Below are 19,503 nucleotides of genomic sequence, written 5' to 3'. Positions count from 1 at the left end.
TACGGGTAGGCCGTGAGTCACTGGTGAGTCACCGTTTGTCACTCATTTCGGGTAGGGTAAGGGTAGGGAACGGGTACCCGTTTGCGACCCTGGTGCGGCCGGGTACGGGTAAGGAATAAAAACCCGTTTGCGACCTCTGCCCCGGCTCTTGCTGCGGTTGTCCCACCTGATGACGTTTGCTTGTGTTGCGATCGAAACGTCGCGATCTATTATTTGTCTCCCGGCGTGACTTCACCAAAAGAACAAAAGAGTAGAATTTTATAGAACATTTGACAAAACTAAATTTCGATTTAAAGCTTTCGTGACTGCAGGGATTCATCTTCTTGGTTCTTTCGGGTTTTTTTACCGAAAGAACCAAAATTTGACAAAACGTTAATCGGCGCTCGTAGGCAAATACCAGGACAGCCGGGTACAAGCGAGGTGGCCATTACATCCATTTTCGTTATCGGTGGTCTTGGTCCTCCTGTTATTGTACCCGATTAATGTCAACACGCCGTTCGATTTGATGTGGCACAAAATGTGCCCACGTCTCAATCCTTAACCGTGGAGGAAAAAAAGACCATTTTGGCGACCCCTGGTGAGAGGCAGCATACGTAATCCCCTGCATTGCAGCTACGCAAAGTACATAGAACATAACTCTTGACTTAAAGCTTTCGTGACTGCAGGAATTCATATTCTTGGGTCTTTCGGTAAAGTCACATAGATAGGTTAAAAGAAAATAACAAAAAACGACGACGTTTAGATCGCAACACAAGCAATCGTCATCAGGAGAAAAATAAAAAAAATAGCAGGAAAGCTGCTGAGGCATGATGTTTTAAAGGTTTAAAATGGGTTGTAGCCCAAAGGTCATAGGTTAAGTGGGCGGGGCTATTGATGTTAAAGTGACAAATTTGCATGTATTGTGAGATATTTGCATGTCAATGTAAGGTCGCAGAGCCACTGACACATCAGGGAAAACGAGCAGCGGTGGCTGTGTTAGTGAGACATTTAACCTGTTCATGTAAAGACATTTAACCTGTTCATGTAAAACCAGAGTGGAAAATAACTACTAACATCGGAAGGTAGGATGGAAACATCACAGCCAGTTATACTGATAGGAACCTCCTGGTTACACCAGCCCACAGGGGATTATTGTGTCCGTCCGTCGTCCATCCAAAAATGGGAGGGGTGGAGAGGGTGGGGAGGGGCTGGGTGGGGAGGGTGGGGCTGGGTGGGTGGTGGGGCTGGTCACCCCGTGGTGCCCTTATAAAACTCAACGTTTAACCTACTCAAGCCGGCTTATGCCCACCCTCACAGTCGGCCATATTTGCGGAATACACCACGCCGCCGTTGACCCTGGCCATTGACCGAGCAACCCAACGTTCCTACCAGCTCCCTCCGCAGCAGGAATGTGTCGACTTAAACTTACATAAAACATGCCCCCTCTGTTCACACTGCCTAATGGGAGCCGGCACGAGAGATGCATTCTTCGAAGCAAATAAATGCCCCCCCTCCCGTGTAGCGTAAATCTCCGATGCTTTGTGAATCGGTTAACCCTTTCTTGCTTTATTTACAGACGTTGACAGAACAAAACAAATAATACATGAAGATAGATAGGATTACAACGTTTTTATGAACATCCCATTCCGCTTACACGTGTTTGAGAAACAAGCGTACGGCGACGATGTTATGCAGTGTACAACAACCAAAGCGGCGGCGTAAAATAAAAGCCTCTCGAGACAAATACTAAAAAATTCCCACGCCAACATCAATTGCGGAAAAAAAACTCACGAAATAAAAGCCACGGCATAGCTAGACACAGCATCGTTTATCTGGTTCCACCACAAAACATTTAAAAAATTAAAAGGACTGGAACGGCAAAGACGGTGGTATATGCGCGTGACGGTAGTCTTGATTGTGGACACACGAGACGAAGCGGGTATGGTAAAGTGCGACGATCACCGGTCCTGGATTACCAACCGAGTTGCCGTCTTGGGAAACCTGAAAGTAAATTACGTAAGTAACACACCGCTCAAGATATTTTACATGTCGTTCTCCCCCTTTGCCTCAGCATTGCCAAGATATTCTCCTCATTCTCTCTCTGTGCCTTAGAGGCGATCATAGGCAGCGGCTCGGGCTTTTGTGCCAACATAGCCCACCAAACGTAACGGGACTGGCCTCGGGGCTGTTAGCGAGTAGCACCTACGAAGGCTAGCACGGCACACGAGAGGGTGGGTGACCAACACCACGCCCGGCCACCTTTCTTTCCCCAGTAGCGATGTTTACACACCGCTGCGCCAGGTACTCATTTGAGGATGAGCCGACCTAGAGGAGGCCCAGGACCAGTTCAGGTAAGCGTCACCGGTGTTGGCCGTGAGCGGGAACCAAGCCCGGGCCGCTGGGTTCGTAGCGCAGCGCGCAAAACGCTCCACCACCGCTCACACACAGACCCACGCAATGAATAACTTACAGACTTTTGTCAATCTACTGCTGAGTGGGGGAGCCCCCACACCATGAAGCACACGCACCCAGCGACCGGAATAATAAAAAAGATACTACTACCGCATTACGCATGTGGTATGATTTCATTTGTCAAGGAACAGCCAAGTAAGTTCGTCGAGTTGTCCGACAAGGGAGGGGCCGCCCCGATGGGCGCCGCGAGGATGGTCGTTACAATCTCGCTCGCTCACTCGGCTGCTGTCACGGACATTTAAGACGGCGAGGTTCAGCTGAGTACAATTGATTTCGACGAGAAATGTCCCCGCTGTGGTAACGAGGGAGGGCAAAGTGGCGACATCCACATTGTATTGCGCGCAGCCAACCACTTAAATATAAAAAAAATCACAACAAGGGCTGAACACCGGCTCAGGGCTAAAACTTGAATGAGGCCTTAATTAAAATGGGGGGGGGGGGTGGAGCATCTGTACTTGGAGCCTGCTAAGTCTAACAATGGACATTGAGCACCGTTAGGTTTTCTTAGCCACTCGTAATTCGCGCATGGCCTTACGGGTTCAGGCCACGTGTGGAACCGTTTTTATTTTTCCACCTCTCAAGCTTTTGCCAACGCAATCAAGAAGATGCCGCAGTAGCGCGTCGCAAAAGTTCGAGAGAACAAAATCCTCCACGCGAGTGCCGACCGAGGGTGGGGTGGGGGGGGGTATGGTGTGGGGGGAGTACCACACACGGCTGCCGATGCCTCTGGCTCCCGTCTCAAGCGCGTGTGGCTCTATCATATCAACGCCTCGCCGTACACTCCGTGGCGAGAACAATACCCACCGTGCGAGTGAAATTTGAAACAACTTGCAAACTGCAGTGGTGGTGGTGGTGGGCCACTGCTAACGGCAGGGTCGTCTCCACTAGAGGGCGATCCAAGCGGGTATTAGTCTGCCAGTTGCTGTGTGGGATTCCCTCATTTAATTTGTGACAATTCATTCAATTGAGATACACTCACCGCCACGCGCGCACCATACTGATATGTCACCATTTTTCAGAGTTAGCACAGAGACAGATGCTGGGATTTCAACATTGTGAGCAACAATGTATTAAGTTAAAATTACACGAGCGAAACCAAATGCCCTCCACAAAAAGAACTTGGCAATTGACCCCATCTGGACTTTAATGAATTGAACGAAATATTTGATTTTGTTAATATATATAAATGCCGTCTTCAGATTAATAACGCCCAATTCTACACTTGGAGCTGTACCCGTCGAGACTCCATTTTCCAACCACTGGGACAGAACAGAACTGCAGGTCTAAATAAAAAATTATGCAATTTATTTAAAAATACATGAAAGTCACAATACTTTCGGGTGTGAGAAGAGTGCCGAGTTTGGATTTGGTCAATTCGATTTCCAAGGCATGATCATACACAAATGCTCCATGAACACAAGGGGACATGGAATGGGTAACAAACACAGCTGTGCCCCCCCCTCGCTGTTCTCCTGGTCACTTTCGCAGCCGCCGAGAGATGTTTGTAAAACTTCACCCACGCGATTGACCGGATAAAAATTTATACGTCACTATTAAATCGTGTAAAACACCCGTGGCACTGCTAAGACTTAGAAATGCGCCGTTGCAAAAAAAGAAAAGTTTGCATGGGCGCATTGTAACGTTGATGTGTTAAGGTTCTGGAATTAACAAACATTTAACAAAATCAACAGCATATCAATGTATTGTCAAGTCCAGCAATGCACAATCAGATTAACACAGGTCCTAGAATGCCACGTGGAGCCATTCACAGCTCAACCATTTTCACACATTTTTAATCGCAACAACAATAAACTGGGCCAACAGGCAGACTTCTAAAAACAAATAGACGTGTCCGTGCAAAGGTTTTTGCAACCAACTCTGCGTGCGACAAGAGAAAGCATCAAGCCGGCCTGTCTCGCCGCCACGGAGCACGCCGCGTCATTGCAGGCGGCACAACGCTAAATCCCACCTCCCGTAGCCGCCTTGGCAATTCCTTAGCTCTGAATAGTTACGGCAACGCTGCGCGCGGAAAATCGAAAAGAAACACCGTATAACTGCGTCAGATTGCGTTCAATGACAATCTTGGCGGTGCTCACAGGCGATGTTACGCAAGTTACACCGGAATGCAGATATATTGTGCTTCGCTGCGGATTCGTTGTTTTTTTTACTTTACATGGAGGTGTCGGCACAGTGAATTGTCTCTTCCGAGTTGGCCACAGGCCACAAGCAGGCACCTCCCTACGGCGCCCCTGGGCGCGACTCAGGATTCGTCAAGGCCGTGACTTGGCTGCAGATGCTGTTGACATAATCCTGCGGGAACAAAAAAAAGAGATAAAGACGAACATCCTCATTTAAGCTGGTAGTCGTATTTGTTTCGAGTGCCGCCTATTAGCAGGTTCCGACTGGCAAGAGGGGAAATTGAGGGTGTGTTCAGAACCACACTTTTGTCTTCATACATCGAGGGCAAAAATAAAAGTGAGCTCCCTCCACCCGACTTGCAAGGTTCAGGAATTTTAAACATTTGCCAATCCCTTTGATAGCCTTGCTCACTTACATTCCCTGAGGGCTTCGCTAATCCTATTGAAATGAGAATTTGAGCACAGGAATGCACCGCAAAGTGCATTATTCTAATTAATCCTATTGGAAATCAGCTTGATTGACCGCTTACTTCTAGAATCTTTCAGTGGTGGCACCAGACTAATGTCGATCTGGAACAGATACAATGGGAGGCTGATCAATGTCCGGGTGCGGTCAAGGGGTGGCTTTCTATTGTCAACCATGTTGTGTATACTGATGATCTGGTAATTGCTGCTCACTGTGTGAAGGAGTGGGAGACTACCGCTGAACCTGGCGCATGACATTAATGGGGGGGGGGGGGGGGAGTCGAACCACCAAACAAAAGTACCTGCCTGAGCAATTTACGTCATGAAATCAACTCCCACGAGCAATTGGGCAGTTGTGCAGTCAGGTTCCCATACCTGGGCGGTGCGGTTTCACATAGAATCAGTTGGGCAGCATTAGCCTATTATCAGCTGACAAAATGATGACTGCTACTGTGAAGGAGGCAGAGGACGCTACCTGAGCAGTTGGGGGCAGTCGCCCTCCAACAACAACGCGGGGCGGAGCACGCACTCACAAAAAACAAGCTGAGTGTTAACAGTCAAAACAGAGCAGGTTGGCACAGGTGAGGAGCACAGGTGGTGTGCATCTGCCCAGTCAACTCAGTCGACACATAACTCCTAGGTCTGTCCCACAACAGACCCAGGTGTGTCAGGGGATAAGACACGTGGTCTTAAAGTGTATTGAGCCTGGCACGAGCCCTATGGGGACGAGTCACTGCCACTAGTGGCGAAATGTTGTCGCTATTGCAGCGGTGCGCAAGGACATGTTAAAAAAAAACCTCAATACGGCCATCAATAACATTAGGAAAAAAGGTAAATATACATCAAATGGGTGACACTTCAGGCAGTGGTCATTCTTCAGAGCAGATACATTCTTCAATTTAACTCGGCGAGTGTGTGGCTCATGGTTACCCTCAGTTGCGTCATTGTGTGCAGAAAGTTGCTGTCCACATTCACGTTCAGTTCATCCAGCGGGGTGTCCAAAGGACATGACAGGACCTGCTCCAAGAAAAACACACATTCGTCTCAAGGACTCACATCGTCGCGACTCGGGGGTCAAGCCATTCAAGAGTTGATTTGTTGTTTTACCGCCCCACCTGTATATTCAGTTCTGTTTTTACACTGCATCGTTTCTAAGGTTTTCGTTTACAAGTATTGGAAGATGAGGCAAAGCTCACAGGAGCTGCGTAGCTCTTTTCAAAAGGTCAACAAAGTGGCGTACAATGTGGACATTTATAGCAAGAGCTAAATAGTCTAAATGCACGTTCTTAATGTGGAGAGAAAAAACCCGGAGGACCCGGAGAAAAATCCACGCGACCACGGGGACAACGTGCAAACTCCAAACAAACAACAGGCGTCAAGGTTGGGATCGAACCCGTGACCTCATGCATACCAGGCGAGGTATTTAACATCTCGCCACCGTGCAAGAGGAAGGAGGTCTGAAAAAGGGTCAAGGTTTCCAGAAAAACCACCCACCTGACCGTCGGCCAAGGGCAGGTTGATGCTGGGCTGATGGTTGAAAGGCTCTCCATTCTGTGAGATTTGCACGCCCGATGTCCACGCCATGCTGTGGGCGGAAAAAAAAAAGCAGGTTCACGAGCTGCTCATCAATGGCTCAAGCTCCATTCATAGTCATCATCGCCATCGCTAGAATCGGTCTCACTATCATCAGTATTAGAATCATCGTTTCGTGGCCAAAGCTAATTTGCTGATTTTGTCGAGCATAAACCATCACGCAAACTCCAGTCATCCACACAACGGTTTCGGCAAACCATCGAACAAAGATGGTCACAGCATCGCGTGCTTTAAGATGCGTTTCTGTGGCCGTCTGGAATGCTCTTCCTTCCGATATTAGGAAGCCACTGGAGGAAATGCACTTTTAAGTTATCTAGATTTAAAATAATTTCTTCATAACTGCTTTATGTGTTTAGTTTGTTGTCCTTCGCCTGTACCTACGATTAGCATCATCATCAACACCACCACCAAAAACAAAACATCCTCATCAGCATCACCGCAATCATACAATTGCAACAAAACTAATGAAATCTAGACCTTGAGCGTGCACACTCAAGGCGTTCAATTGGCCGCACCTGGAGCTGAACCGGTACTTCTTCATGGAAGTGGTCAGGCTGGTTGAGTTGGGCACAAGGAACCTCTCTTTGCTCGAGACCGGTGTTACCCGAGCCTTCAAGAGCCTACGGAGGTGATGGAAGATAAAAACACAAGCACAACAATCGGCTCTCCACGTCCAAACAATTGACAGTCGTAGACAAAGAGGAATTGAGGGCAGACCTTCACCTACGCGCAGCAGTGGTGAGATGTTAACTACCTCACCTGGTATGCAGGAGGTCGTGGGTTCGATCCCGACCCTGATGCCTGTATATTTGGACTCGGCATGTTCTCCCCATGGTCGTGTGGATTTTCTCTGGGTTTTTCCCTTCAAACTTTTAATCAACATGCATTTAGAGTATTTGGCAGCTGCTGCTATAAATATCCACATGATAAGCCACTCTCTTGAGTTATTATTTGCGGCCCGGTTGCTTCTGAAAAAGAGCTATGAAGCTCAGTACGGCCTTACCTGGTTAAATTAAGTTTCGTTTTTAGTTTGCACCACTAATGGGGGTTCAAAAACACACACAACCCAAGAAACAAACAGCTCTCATCTTGTAGATAGTTACACCGAGGCTGTGTTGTTTCCCAGCGTCTCCGACACGCATTTAAACACTTCACTAACAATGCAGCCAGGTCACGGCGAAGTCACTCCCGTAGGTTTCACTGTCGACGCAGCGATGTCACCCTCACTGGAGAGCTATGGGGGGGGGGCGGGGGGTGGCACATGTGAGTTTTGGAGTCTTTAAAAACACGTCTAGCAACCTGGGGACATACAGCCTAGGTCAGTGTTCTTCATTTCAAGGCCCGCGGGCCACTGGCGGCTCCTGATGGCCTTCAGTGCGGCCCCTGACGTGCGGCCACTGACAATACATAAATGTGAAAACACACCCCCCCCCCCCCTCATCATCATCGTGCTGCTTTCAAACCCAACAATGGTTTCAAATGTGTGGGGGCCCTCACACTGATGATATCTTGTCGGTGAAAGTACCCCCCCCTTCTGAAAATTTGTGAATAACAGCAGGATAGGTACAGGTCTACAATGAGGGCTTTGCCATTCCCGGCTAGCGCCTTTCCTTAAATTGGCACGCATGGTTCAAGGAATACTCCGCATGTGTGAGGAGCGGTAGTGTGGCGGTTAGCTGCCCTGCGCCACGAACATGGCCACCCGGTTCGATTCCCGCTCACGGCCAACACCAGTGACGATTATATGAACAGGTCCTGGGCTAGGTCGACTCGGCCTCAAATGAGTATGTGTAACCATCGCTACTTAGGGAGACAAAGGCAGCCGAGGGGCGGTGGTGGCCACGCACCCCCTCGTGTGCCGTACTGCCGTTAAAAAGGTACTCGCTAACAGCACTTGCCCGAACAGTCTGCTAAGGCTATATGGGTGGGGAGGGGGTCTCTGTCTTTGCACCCCACACGTCAAACCAATGAGATTGCTTGTAAATCGATGAACTGGGCTGCCCGAACCTTTCCGAAGTCCTCTTCTTGATCGACTGGGACGTTAATCGAGTCTTCATTTCCGTCATGTTCATAGCCTGAAGAACGAGAGATACGACGCATGCATGATACGCAGGACCGAGCACTATTTGGTGCTATCGGACAAAAAGAGATGAAAGAATCACCCATATATCCTTTAACACCCATAATAAAGGTGGGTTTTTTTGTTTCGTTACATAGCGAGCACCCATGAAGGCGAGCACCTTTGAAATCCGGTGCGGCACACGACAAGGTGGGTGGCCAACTCTGCACCTGGCCAGCTCTTGTCTACCCAGCGCACACCAAATGCACGCCACTGTTATTGGTCTTGAGCGGGAACGCACGCGGGTCGCTGGGTTGGTAGCGCAGTGCGCTAACCACTACACTACCGCACCTCCCCCCATGTTGTCCCACGCGCACACACACATGAACAATCACATCCACCGATACCCGCACACCTATAAGTTTGTAAACAGCAACAACAAAAATCAGCCACGTGTGTGTAGAGCTTCAGGCAAGTGTCACATATGGAGCCGGTTTGTCTCATAGCTGGAGATGAATGGAGGGCTAAACATTCACGGTGAATGGACTCGCGTGTGTGTGACAAGTCTGAGCTTGTTTTGCAGGCGACTGTGCTCACTGCAGCACTGCAGATACGTGGGGATGACTGCACTGCACACAGATCAACTAATAGCAAAATAGGGGACAGAACAGTGGTGAATGACGATACCATAGATTTTTTAAGCTTTCGTGACTGCAAGAATTCATACTCTTAGGTTTTTTCGGTAAAGTCATGTAGGTAAAAAAAAATACTTTATTTCTATAAATTTTTCTAGTATTTTTTTTATAAAATAATTATTTTATTTCTATAATTTTTTCTAATATTTTTTATTTTTATTATTTACTTTTTACCTACGTGACTTACCAAAAAACCCTAAGAGTATGAGGATACCATGTTCACTGGATCACAAGGAGCTCGGGAAAGCAAGACGCATACCAAACTCTGGTAATTTTTGAGAAAAAAATGACGAAAATTAGACATTCCTGGAAACGGAGAAACAAAGATGTAAAATATATACAGTAAAACCTTGGATTGCGAGTAACTTGGTCTGCGAGTGTTTTGCAAGACGAGCAAATTTTTTAAATAAATATTAATTTGATAAACGAGCGAGGTCTTGCAATACGAGTAGTACATGTATACGCTTCGTCTGCCGAGCGTCACGTGATCACAACTGATATACGAGTGCTTTGGATGACAAACGCGTTTCCGGAACGAATTATGCTCGCAATCCAAGGTTTTACTGTATACACATAGAGTAGTGAAATTAAGAAAAAAAAGTGTGTTTCAAATCTGGAGAATTTAGTAATGGTGGAAATGGCTTTGTGGTGACGATGAATGTATCCGGTGCCAATAATGTTCATCGAATTTATTTGTGCTTAACACTGCAAGTGGGCCTGCGATGGCACATGCCGCATTCTAAAGCGCAGCGCTAAATAGTGCTTTAAATTGGTGTGGGGGGGAAGGGAAACAGTGCATCTTATTCATCCCGATAATACAAACGGTAAATTTGGAAAAACCTTCATTATGCATTACATGTGCCTCACCTTTTTGGCTGGTCTCCTCTTCACGGTTAGAATTAATTTGGAGCCTTGGCCACCGCCGGCCTTGCTGGAAGGCAGCAACTCCGCTGCAAACGATGAAAACAAAGGAGACATTGGGACAACGCCCGACGGGCGCACATCACCTTGTACCAAATCGGCCAGAATGCTCCCGATCTTTCTAGCAATCGGGAGCAAAGCGGGGTTTAAAAGCCTGAACAGCAACTTAAGATGCGTGAACCACCCATCCGCAACAGGCGATTACAGGCAGCGCCGCAGCAGCCAAAGTCAACGTCGTGACGCACTTCTATACTGCCCAATATCACCAATCTGCACTGACCAGTGTGGTAAAGTATGCTCAAATAACCGGCCACGGACCATCAAGCAATGGGTAGGCTCTTGCACAGCAGTGGATTGACAAAGGGCTGGAGATATGAAGGACTGTTCAAGGCAACACGTGATTAAACACAATCCATAATTGCTATACGTCGCCAAGCAATCGGGTTGTTTACTTGTTCGCTAACGTGTAAACAAGTGAGCCGTTCTTATTTGGATTATTATTGCATCTCGTCACAGTATGATAGACTAACATCCACTGTCATGAACAACATACGTTAATTTTGTCCAACTCAAATAAATGAATGCAAAGTTAACTTAACCATCTTAAGCACTCGTGTGAAAGAACATTTGCAAGATAAAAACCAAGGATTGCAAACTAAAGAAACGAGGAACTATTCTTCCTCGTTAATCCAATGACAATTCTCAAAGACTTCATTAGAGGGTTAAATATTTCACAGTGTAACTTCGTGATGTGCTGAAGGTAAGTGAAAGAACATTGCCTTTTGTCGCTTTAGTGTTGATGACCCAAGATTGCTCAGGACATTCGTTTACCGTCTCACCCGATTTATCAATCCCATCGTCAGACACCGTATCTTCTTTCTTCTGGTCATGCGACAGGCAAAAAAGAAAGTAAATGTTAGGTGCCCCTTCGCAAAATTTAAGTCCACGTTTACAATGCGCAAATTGATGGTTACTCGACTTTCGGAGGATTTCAACGCGGCATTAAATCCTGAGGCACGGTATCGTTAGTGAGGGAAGCAAACGATGCCATTCAAGTGCAAAATTATAAAATGGCAAATTGGTACAAAAAGTAATTGTGAATGCAACTAAATAAATGCAAAAGTAAACACTTACCATTGCAGCTTTGCCATATTTGGATGCAAAAGACGAACAGAACACAGAGAGAAAAAAAGCATTGTCCTTAAGTATGCAAGAAGGTTCATTGTAAGTAAAGCTCATGGAAAAGAGTTACGCATGATAAACTCGAGCGTGCTATTTGTTCAAAGCTGCCCACTTCCGTAATCTAACTGAACATGTCCCACAACTGCACTCATACGCAAGCTGCTTTTGACTGCCCATCGAACAAAGGCGGTCACAGCATTGCGTACTTTCAGATGCGCTTCTGCGGACATCTGGAACGCTCTCCCTTCTGATATTAGGAAGCTACTGGAGCTATACACTTGTAAATCATCTAGACTGAAAACTCATTTCTCTACAACTGCTTTTTGTGTTTAGTTTGTTGTCCTTCCGCACCTCTGATTAGCATGGTTGGCTACGTACGGTGCGAAATAAGTTCAACATACATACATACATAATACAGCCCACAATCACATGAAGCACTTTGGAACGGGTTGCAAATTTAAGCAGGTACTCGAGACTATTTTTGACATGGAAATAGTTAACATTTTTCTCGCTTCCTGGCCAAATATTTATAAAACAACACAAGTAAACATTCACAACAATAATTACAGTACAAAAAAAACTTCCATTAATCATTGACTTAGTGCTCTGCAAAACGTTTTCCAGAATAGTTGATGGCAAGGCGATTTATACAATGTCATAATTTTCTGACAGGTGTGTGATATATGCATTGTATATAGACTGCACAGTTACATAGACTCAAGGAAAGCTCATGTTTAGAAAACCGTAGTTAAAAAACTTTCCATCACTCTTAATCTAAACCTGAATTGCACCAAAGCACACATTCAATAGAAACTTGATAATGTGAACTGTAATATCATATCGTATCGTGGAAAATGACACAATGGGAATCGTTCAACAGCTGTACCCCATGATAGGCACTGCGAATACCTTTAAACTTGAGATAATTTGTGTTCAACAAGGAGCCCGGAGCCTTCATGAGGAGGTTGATATGTGCCTTGTCCACTTGAACGAGGTAGGAATTCAAAACGTTGGTTATCATGGCCAGATGCTCCTCAACTGCAACACAAAGGGACACAGCACCTCCCCTGGCATTGGTCAACGTGTTCAACAGAGGCATATCAAAACACCAGATTCCAACGGCAAACCACCAGCGACTTCCTGTCACATGGCCTCTGGCCGCGGCAGGCCGACCTGCAGCACAATGGACAGCGATGGAGCTTTTACACCATTGGAACCTCATTTGCCAGTAAAAAATATGATAATTGGCTTTTTACCCTTTTATCTGGCAACAAAACGGACACCTTTTTTACAAGGAGTCATGTTTGCATAGACCACAATACCTGCAGTCATAATGCCTTTTGGCGTCATCTGGTCCAACACCATGTGAGACTAGGCTCTAAGGAAAGCTGTCTCGGGTGTGGACCAATCAACTTCAAGGACAGCGCACTTAAAAACTACCACAAATTATAGCTCAACGAAGTAGCTTATCATAGTGTGGAAATGTATAGCAGCCAAATACTCTGAACGAGTGTTTCTAAATGCGGAGGGGAAAACCGGAGGACCCGGAGAAAAATCCACACCACCACAGGGAAAATATGCAAACTTCAAATAGACAAATGTCAGGTTCGAGATCGAACCGACGACCTCCTGTATACCTGGCGAGGTAGTTAACATCTCACGGCATCCCTTGCAGAGACACGTGGTTCGAGCAGTACAACTGCCATGGTTAATATTGCGGACGTATCTATATCGTAAATACACGCCGTCTGCTTAAAAGTCGACGTTAAAGATCCCCCCCGTGATGTTATTAAAATAACTGTGAGCAAAGGTGTACTAGGCATCATGGTCAACATTAAAAAATTACTTACATTTTTTTACAAATTTGGTAAAACTACACAGCAACACCACCCCTTACTGTGAAACACAGGGTCTTCTCGACAGCCTTGCTGAATAAGAATTACGCAAATATAAAGTGTACTCATGATCTATGTTATCTGTCACTGAAAGCATCACAGCTGTGCTAATGGGCACAAAGAGGGGAATATTGTTTAACGTGGCATGACTGTTTTAACATGCTCGGTCACTTCTCCACCGCAAAGGCCTCTTGCAGTGACAGAAGAGATGAGTTGTTGCGTGTGCCCCCCGCCCCCCCCCCCAAAGTAATCTGACAATCCTTTTCAGCCATCAGGAAGGAAAAAGGCCCCCCCCCGCCCCCCACAATCCCATCCTATAAAAAAAGCAGAAGTCCCGTCATACCTGCCAGGCCAAAGTCTGCAATAAAGCCCGCCAGTTTCTCCTGCTTCATCTTGTTATGTTCCCTGGTCACATCATTGCTTATGGACAGGCCCGATTTCTGTGCCCGTGTCGATTTCTTGGCCGCTCGCCGTTTGGGCCCCATGTCCACGCCGTCTGGTCTGCCCTCGTCTCCGGCGCTACTCTAACTCTGTTAAGGAGGGGGGGGGGGACGAACAAAACTTGAGACACATCACAGAAAAATCACTCATCATAGAACATCACTCATCATACAAACATCACTCATCACACAAACATCACTCATCACAGAAACATCACTCATCACAGGAACATCACTCATCACAGAAACATAACTCATCACAGAAACATCACTCATCACAGAAACAACACACATCACAGAAACATCACTCATCACAGAAACATCACTCATCACAGAAACAACACACATCACAGAAACATCACTCATCACAGAAACATCACTCATCACAGAAACAACACACATCACAGAAACATCACTCATCACAGAAACATCACTCATCACAGAAACATCACTCATCACAGAAACATCACTCATCACAGAAACAACACTCATCACAGAAACATCACTCATCACACAAATATCACAGAAACATCACTCATCACAGAAACATCACACATCATAGAAACATCACACATCACAGAAACATCACTCATCACTCAAATATCACAGAAAAATCACTCATCATAGAAACATCACTCATCATACAAACATCACTCATCACAGAAACATCACACATCATAGAAACAACACTCATCACAGAAACATCACTCATCACAGAAACATCACCCACCATAGAAACATCACTCATCATAGAAACATCACTCATCACAGAAACATCACTCATCACAGAAACATCACCCACCATAGAAACATCACTCATCACAGAAACAACACTCATCACAGAAACATCACTCATCACAGAAACATCACTCATCACAGAAACAACACTCATCACAGAAACATCACACATCACAGAAACATCACCCACCATAGAAACATCACTCATCACAGAGATAACACACATCATAGAAACATCACTCATCATAGAAACATCACTCATCACAGAAACAACACACATCACAGAAAGATCACACATCACAGAAACATCACATCATAGAAACATCACTCATCATAGAAACATCACACATCACAGAAACATCACTCATCACAGAGACAACACACATCACAGAAACATCACTCATCACAGAAACATCACACATCATAGAAACATCACACAAACTCGCCAGTTTCTGAGCCGCGCGAAATGTATACATTTAACTTCTTTCGCACCATCCGTAGCCAACAGCGCTAATCGGAGGAAAACAAGCTAATCACAACAGCAAACTAAACACAACAACAGGCAGCTCCAAGAAAATCAGATTCCAAAACAACAAGAGTTAAAATTGAACATAACATCGTCGCGATTAATTTTATCTTAAACCTACGTGACTTTACCGAAAGAACCAAAAAGTATGGACATAACATTTAAACAACCAAAAGCACGCGCGCCAACCGGCGGGCAGTATTACCTCACATCCTATCCTATAATGTATACAATTATATAGTTATCCCAGAGCCACCATCTCACACCACAACATTGCAATCATCGGTCATGCTCAATCCACCGCTATCGACCGTACAAGCAAAACCGTCTGCAACTCATTAACGAGGCATAGCAAAACTACGACACGAACGCCTCTCTTATCTTACACAATATTTACACAGCGCCTCAATGTAAGGTGCCTGACAACAATCGCATACTTATAGATACGTGTCTATAATGTCTTAAGCGCACACGCTTAGCGATCTTACTTTAGCCCTTAGGCCTAGGCCACTGAGGGCCTCGGAGAGCGCCGCTAACGTTGCAACAATTCTAACTATGACAGTGGTCCGCCTAACCCCCAACCCCCCCTACCCCCTTTCACGATTGTAACGTTGTGTACATAAATAAACTAAGCTGTTAAAAAGAATGTCTAAGCTCACTTTTGACAACTCGTAAACGAAATATTCACCGGGTCTGGAGGAATCACGAAAATTGCCGCGCTCAGAAACCCGTCCGTTAACCGCCATTGACTTTGAACGGACCAATCAGAGTAGAGCCGGACCCCGCCGGGAGGGACGTCATCACGCACAATTATCGCCGTGCGTGATGACGTCACACCCGTGCGTGACCAACTTAAGGGTGGTTCTGCACGCATCAACGCCGTGCGTGATGGCGTCATAACCTGCGTGACAGACTTAAGGATTGGTTGTCTTTGCCAGTGACGTCAGCGCGTCTCCCAACGCTAACGCAGGGACGTCACCTCGTTACGTTACGAACGAACAGGTGACGCGATGACGTCACCGCGTTATACCTCCTTGTGACGTAAGTACGCAACTAACTTCGCGTCTCCACACGTTCAAACGCTGCCCTTAAAAGATAAAGATATATTATATATTATTCGCAAATAAACAACGCTTCCACAGATAGAGTGTTCATAATAAGGGTTGGAGAGAACACTTAACACCATTGGGCCTATATATATATTCTTTGTTCTTTCGGTAAAGTCACGTAGAAGGGAAATATTATTTGGTTCTTTCGGTTAAGTCACGTCTAAAGATAAAATAATAAATTAAATTAAATAATAGAATACGACGTTTCGATTGCAACACAAGCAATCATCATCAGGTATAATGAAACAGCGACATAAAATCTAACCAGAAAACTATAGACAGACATATTAGCAGACAGATATCACCAAGATACATAGCGAGAGTAACACAGGTAACAGAGAGGGGTGATCGTCTCTGTGGGGTGGCCTTAAATAGACAGAGGGGGGGGCGGAGGCAGAGAGAGGGAGGAGGGTTAGAGAAAAAATTAGCATATCAATGAGTGGTCAACAGACGTGGTGCTGCAAGTACGATGACACGGCAAGCAAGCCTGAAAATCAGGAGAAGGACACACTCAAATTAAATAACCTAGTAAAATATCGAAATGTAATGTAATACAATACAGAGGGTCGGTCAACACACAATTAACGCATAGCCTGGTTGATTACGTATTTCAAAGATTGCTAAGTTAGAATTTAAGTGTGAACATTCTAAAGAGGACACAGGCAGAGAAAACAAGTCGCCAGAGAGAGAGAAAAAAGATAAGCTTAAAACTTCCCCGTAGAAGTGGTTCAATCTTAATTTTTAGAACTTTCGTGACTGCAGGAATTATTATTTGGTTCTTTCGGTTAAGTCACGTCTAAAGATAAAATAATAAATTAAATTAAATAATAGAATACGACGTTTGTAACCCCCCTCCCTCTCTCTGCCTCCGCCCCCCCCTCTGTCTATTTAAGGCCACCACACAGAGACGATCACCCCTCTCTGTTACCTGTGTTGCTCTCGCTATGTATCTTGGTGATATCTGTCTGCTAATATGTCTGTCTATAGTTTTCTGGTTAGATTTTATGTCGCTGTTTCATTATACCTGATGATGATTGCTTGTGTTGCAATCGAAACGTCGTATTCTATTATTTAATTTAATTTATTATTTTATCTTTAGACGTGACTTAACCGAAAGAACCAAATAATATTTCCTGCAGTCACGAAAGTTCTAAAAATTAAGATAGAAGGGAAATAATAAAATAATAAAAATATAAAACAATACATTTTCTTGCTGTGGATTTCACACCTGATGACGATTGCTTGTGTTGCCGTCGAAACGTCGTGATAATTTTATTGTTTAATGTTTATTATTTTATTATTTCCCTTCTACGTGACTTTACCGAAAGAACAAATAATATGAATCCCTGCAGTCACGAGAGCTTTAAACCATTGGGCCTGATGAGAATTACGTTTTACTAAATGTATTTTTGAAGGCTGTCTAGTAACTTAACTTTTCGTTAAGTGCAATCCTTCATTTGTGGCTGAGTCAACCTACTGCCAACCAAGGCAGCACCTGCAGCTTTATAGTCGAAATTCCAAACGATTTCGCGAAAATACCCCTAAAATAAACGGCAAATAATGCAACCGTCTTCTTGGTTCTTTCGGTAAAGTCAGGTAGAAGGGAAATAATAAAATAATAAAAATAAACATATTAAAATAATTCTCACGACGTTTCGGCCACAACGCAAGCAGCCGTCCTCAGGTGAAGACCAGGTCTGTCGGAAAGACAGCGTCTGAATGTGTTTCAATTTTATTATTTCCCTTCTACGTGACTTTACCGAAAGAACCAACAAGATGAATCCCTGCAGTCACGAAAGCTTTAATTCGAAATTTAATTCAATCGTCCTTATATGGCTAAAACCGCAAACATTGCTATGTGGAATTTACAACCCTGGCACAAGAGTTGTCAGCTGTAAGGGAGCGCCACCCCACGGTCATTTTGCGAATGTGCGCCGTGGGAACGAGATGTCATCCCCCTCCCCTGATATGCAGGAGGTCGCAGGTTCGATCCCGACCATTCTCTTGTCACATTATGACGCGGGGCTACGGTGGCGAGACGTTAGCTACCTCGCCTGGTATACAGAATGTCCTGGGATCAATCCCGACCCTAACGCCTGCTGTATATTTGTTTTTTTTTTATCCTTTATATTAAGTTTGCTTGCTTGCTTGCGCGCTTACGACCGTGCAAATCTTTCGGTCGTTTTTTAACCCACTTCCCGTGATCCAATCGAGCTGACATTTTGCACACAGACTCGTTGTGCGTGACAATTTATTTTCGTGAAAATTTTACACTTTTTAGGAAAAAATAAATAATATTTAATTACCAATTGCTTAATGGTGGCAGGCAATCATCTGACCCATAGGTGGCAGCCATCTCAAGCCAGAGGACGAGAGGACTCTAGCCGCCACGCATAAAAGGATTTATAGTGAAAAGCTTTGTTTTTATGGGTTAATTTTTTACGTGTCTCTCTCCGTGGTCGCGGGGATTTTTCTCCGGGTCCTCTGGTTTTTCCTTCTACATTGAGAAAGCTGCGTGTTAGAGTATTTGGCTGCTACAAATTTCCACGTAAGCCACTTCCGTTGAGCTATGTGTGGCCAGGTCGCTTCTGAAAAATTACTGTGTATAGCTCAGTTAATGCGTTGGCATACTTAACATCTCAACACATTCGTCAATAACGCTACCCTACAGAGGACTTCATATATATATGTGGGCCTTCTGTCACGTGTGTAATGTGTGACATGTGTGACGATAATGGCCACGAAGGAAAGTTGAAATATGGAACCACCACCTATCTTGAGGAAGCCTCCTTGTAACCGAGTAAAATCCCTTTCCCAGTAAGGGTTGCTACCGATCCAGGTGTGGCTGGGACAGTCTGGGAATTGGCATCTGTGTTCAGGTGGCAGGAACTGAATTGTACCGAGTTCTAGTGGAATTGCGGGAACTAAATTGTAAGGAGATCTTGTGGAATTGTGGGAAATGAATTTTACCGAGATCTTGTGGAATTGTGGGAACTGAATTGTACCGTGATCTGGTGAATTTCGGAATTGTGGGAAATTAATTGTACCGAGATCTTGTGGAATTGTGGCAACTGAATTATACAGATATTTGGTGGAATTGTGGGAACCGAATTTTACCGTGATATGGTGAAACTGTGCTGGTGTTCTTAGACAGTACAGTTCACGGTTTTGATATACCTAAGCTGGTCGAGAAATCTGTGCCGAGTGTAGTCTTTGTAAAATGTGTCCACTGTGCTTAAAATCTTCAACCCAACATTTTTTTCCCCCATTGACATTTCATCATTGACAATT

General features: G+C 45.1%; 1 protein-coding gene and 1 long non-coding RNA gene across 2 annotated transcripts; both read right to left on the bottom strand.

The window, feature by feature from the left end:
• Positions 1-1,546: 1,546 nt before the first annotated feature.
• On the bottom strand, positions 1,547-11,199 carry LOC144949598 (uncharacterized). The gene is made up of 7 exons (XM_078879557.1): positions 11,162-11,199; positions 10,269-10,351; positions 8,655-8,722; positions 7,163-7,267; positions 6,549-6,639; positions 5,985-6,071; positions 1,547-4,761 (listed from the first exon to the last, which is right to left on the bottom strand). The coding sequence occupies exons 3-7, from the start codon at positions 8,717-8,719 to the stop codon at positions 4,690-4,692; spliced, it is 420 nt and encodes a 139-aa protein (XP_078735683.1). The 5' UTR covers positions 8,720-8,722; positions 10,269-10,351; positions 11,162-11,199; the 3' UTR covers positions 1,547-4,689.
• A 1,220-nt stretch (positions 11,200-12,419) lies between these two features.
• LOC144949481 (uncharacterized) lies at positions 12,420-15,881 on the bottom strand. Its single transcript, XR_013640281.1, has 3 exons — positions 15,792-15,881; positions 13,743-13,929; positions 12,420-12,542 (listed from the first exon to the last, which is right to left on the bottom strand). It is a non-coding gene; the product is annotated as an uncharacterized LOC144949481 (long non-coding RNA).
• Positions 15,882-19,503: the final 3,622 nt, after the last annotated feature.

This window comes from Lampetra fluviatilis, chromosome 54, assembly GCF_964198595.1.
Source record: "Lampetra fluviatilis chromosome 54, kcLamFluv1.1, whole genome shotgun sequence".
NCBI classification, from domain to species: Eukaryota; Metazoa; Chordata; class Hyperoartia; order Petromyzontiformes; family Petromyzontidae; genus Lampetra; species Lampetra fluviatilis.
This window is presented reverse-complemented; position numbering and strand designations above follow the sequence as displayed.

Excerpts from the sequence above, each read along its gene's own strand:
- LOC144949598 (XM_078879557.1), bottom strand. The coding sequence starts at position 8,719 with ATGAACATGACGGAAATGAAGACTCGATTAACGTCCCAGTCGATCAAG. Across the intron at positions 6,072-6,548 it reads TGCCCTTGGCCGACGGTCAG|GTCCTGTCATGTCCTTTGGA; the intron begins GTGGGTGGTTTT and ends TTCTTGGAGCAG. Across the intron at positions 4,762-5,984 it reads ACACAATGACGCAACTGAGG|GATTATGTCAACAGCATCTG; the intron begins GTAACCATGAGC and ends TTGTTCCCGCAG.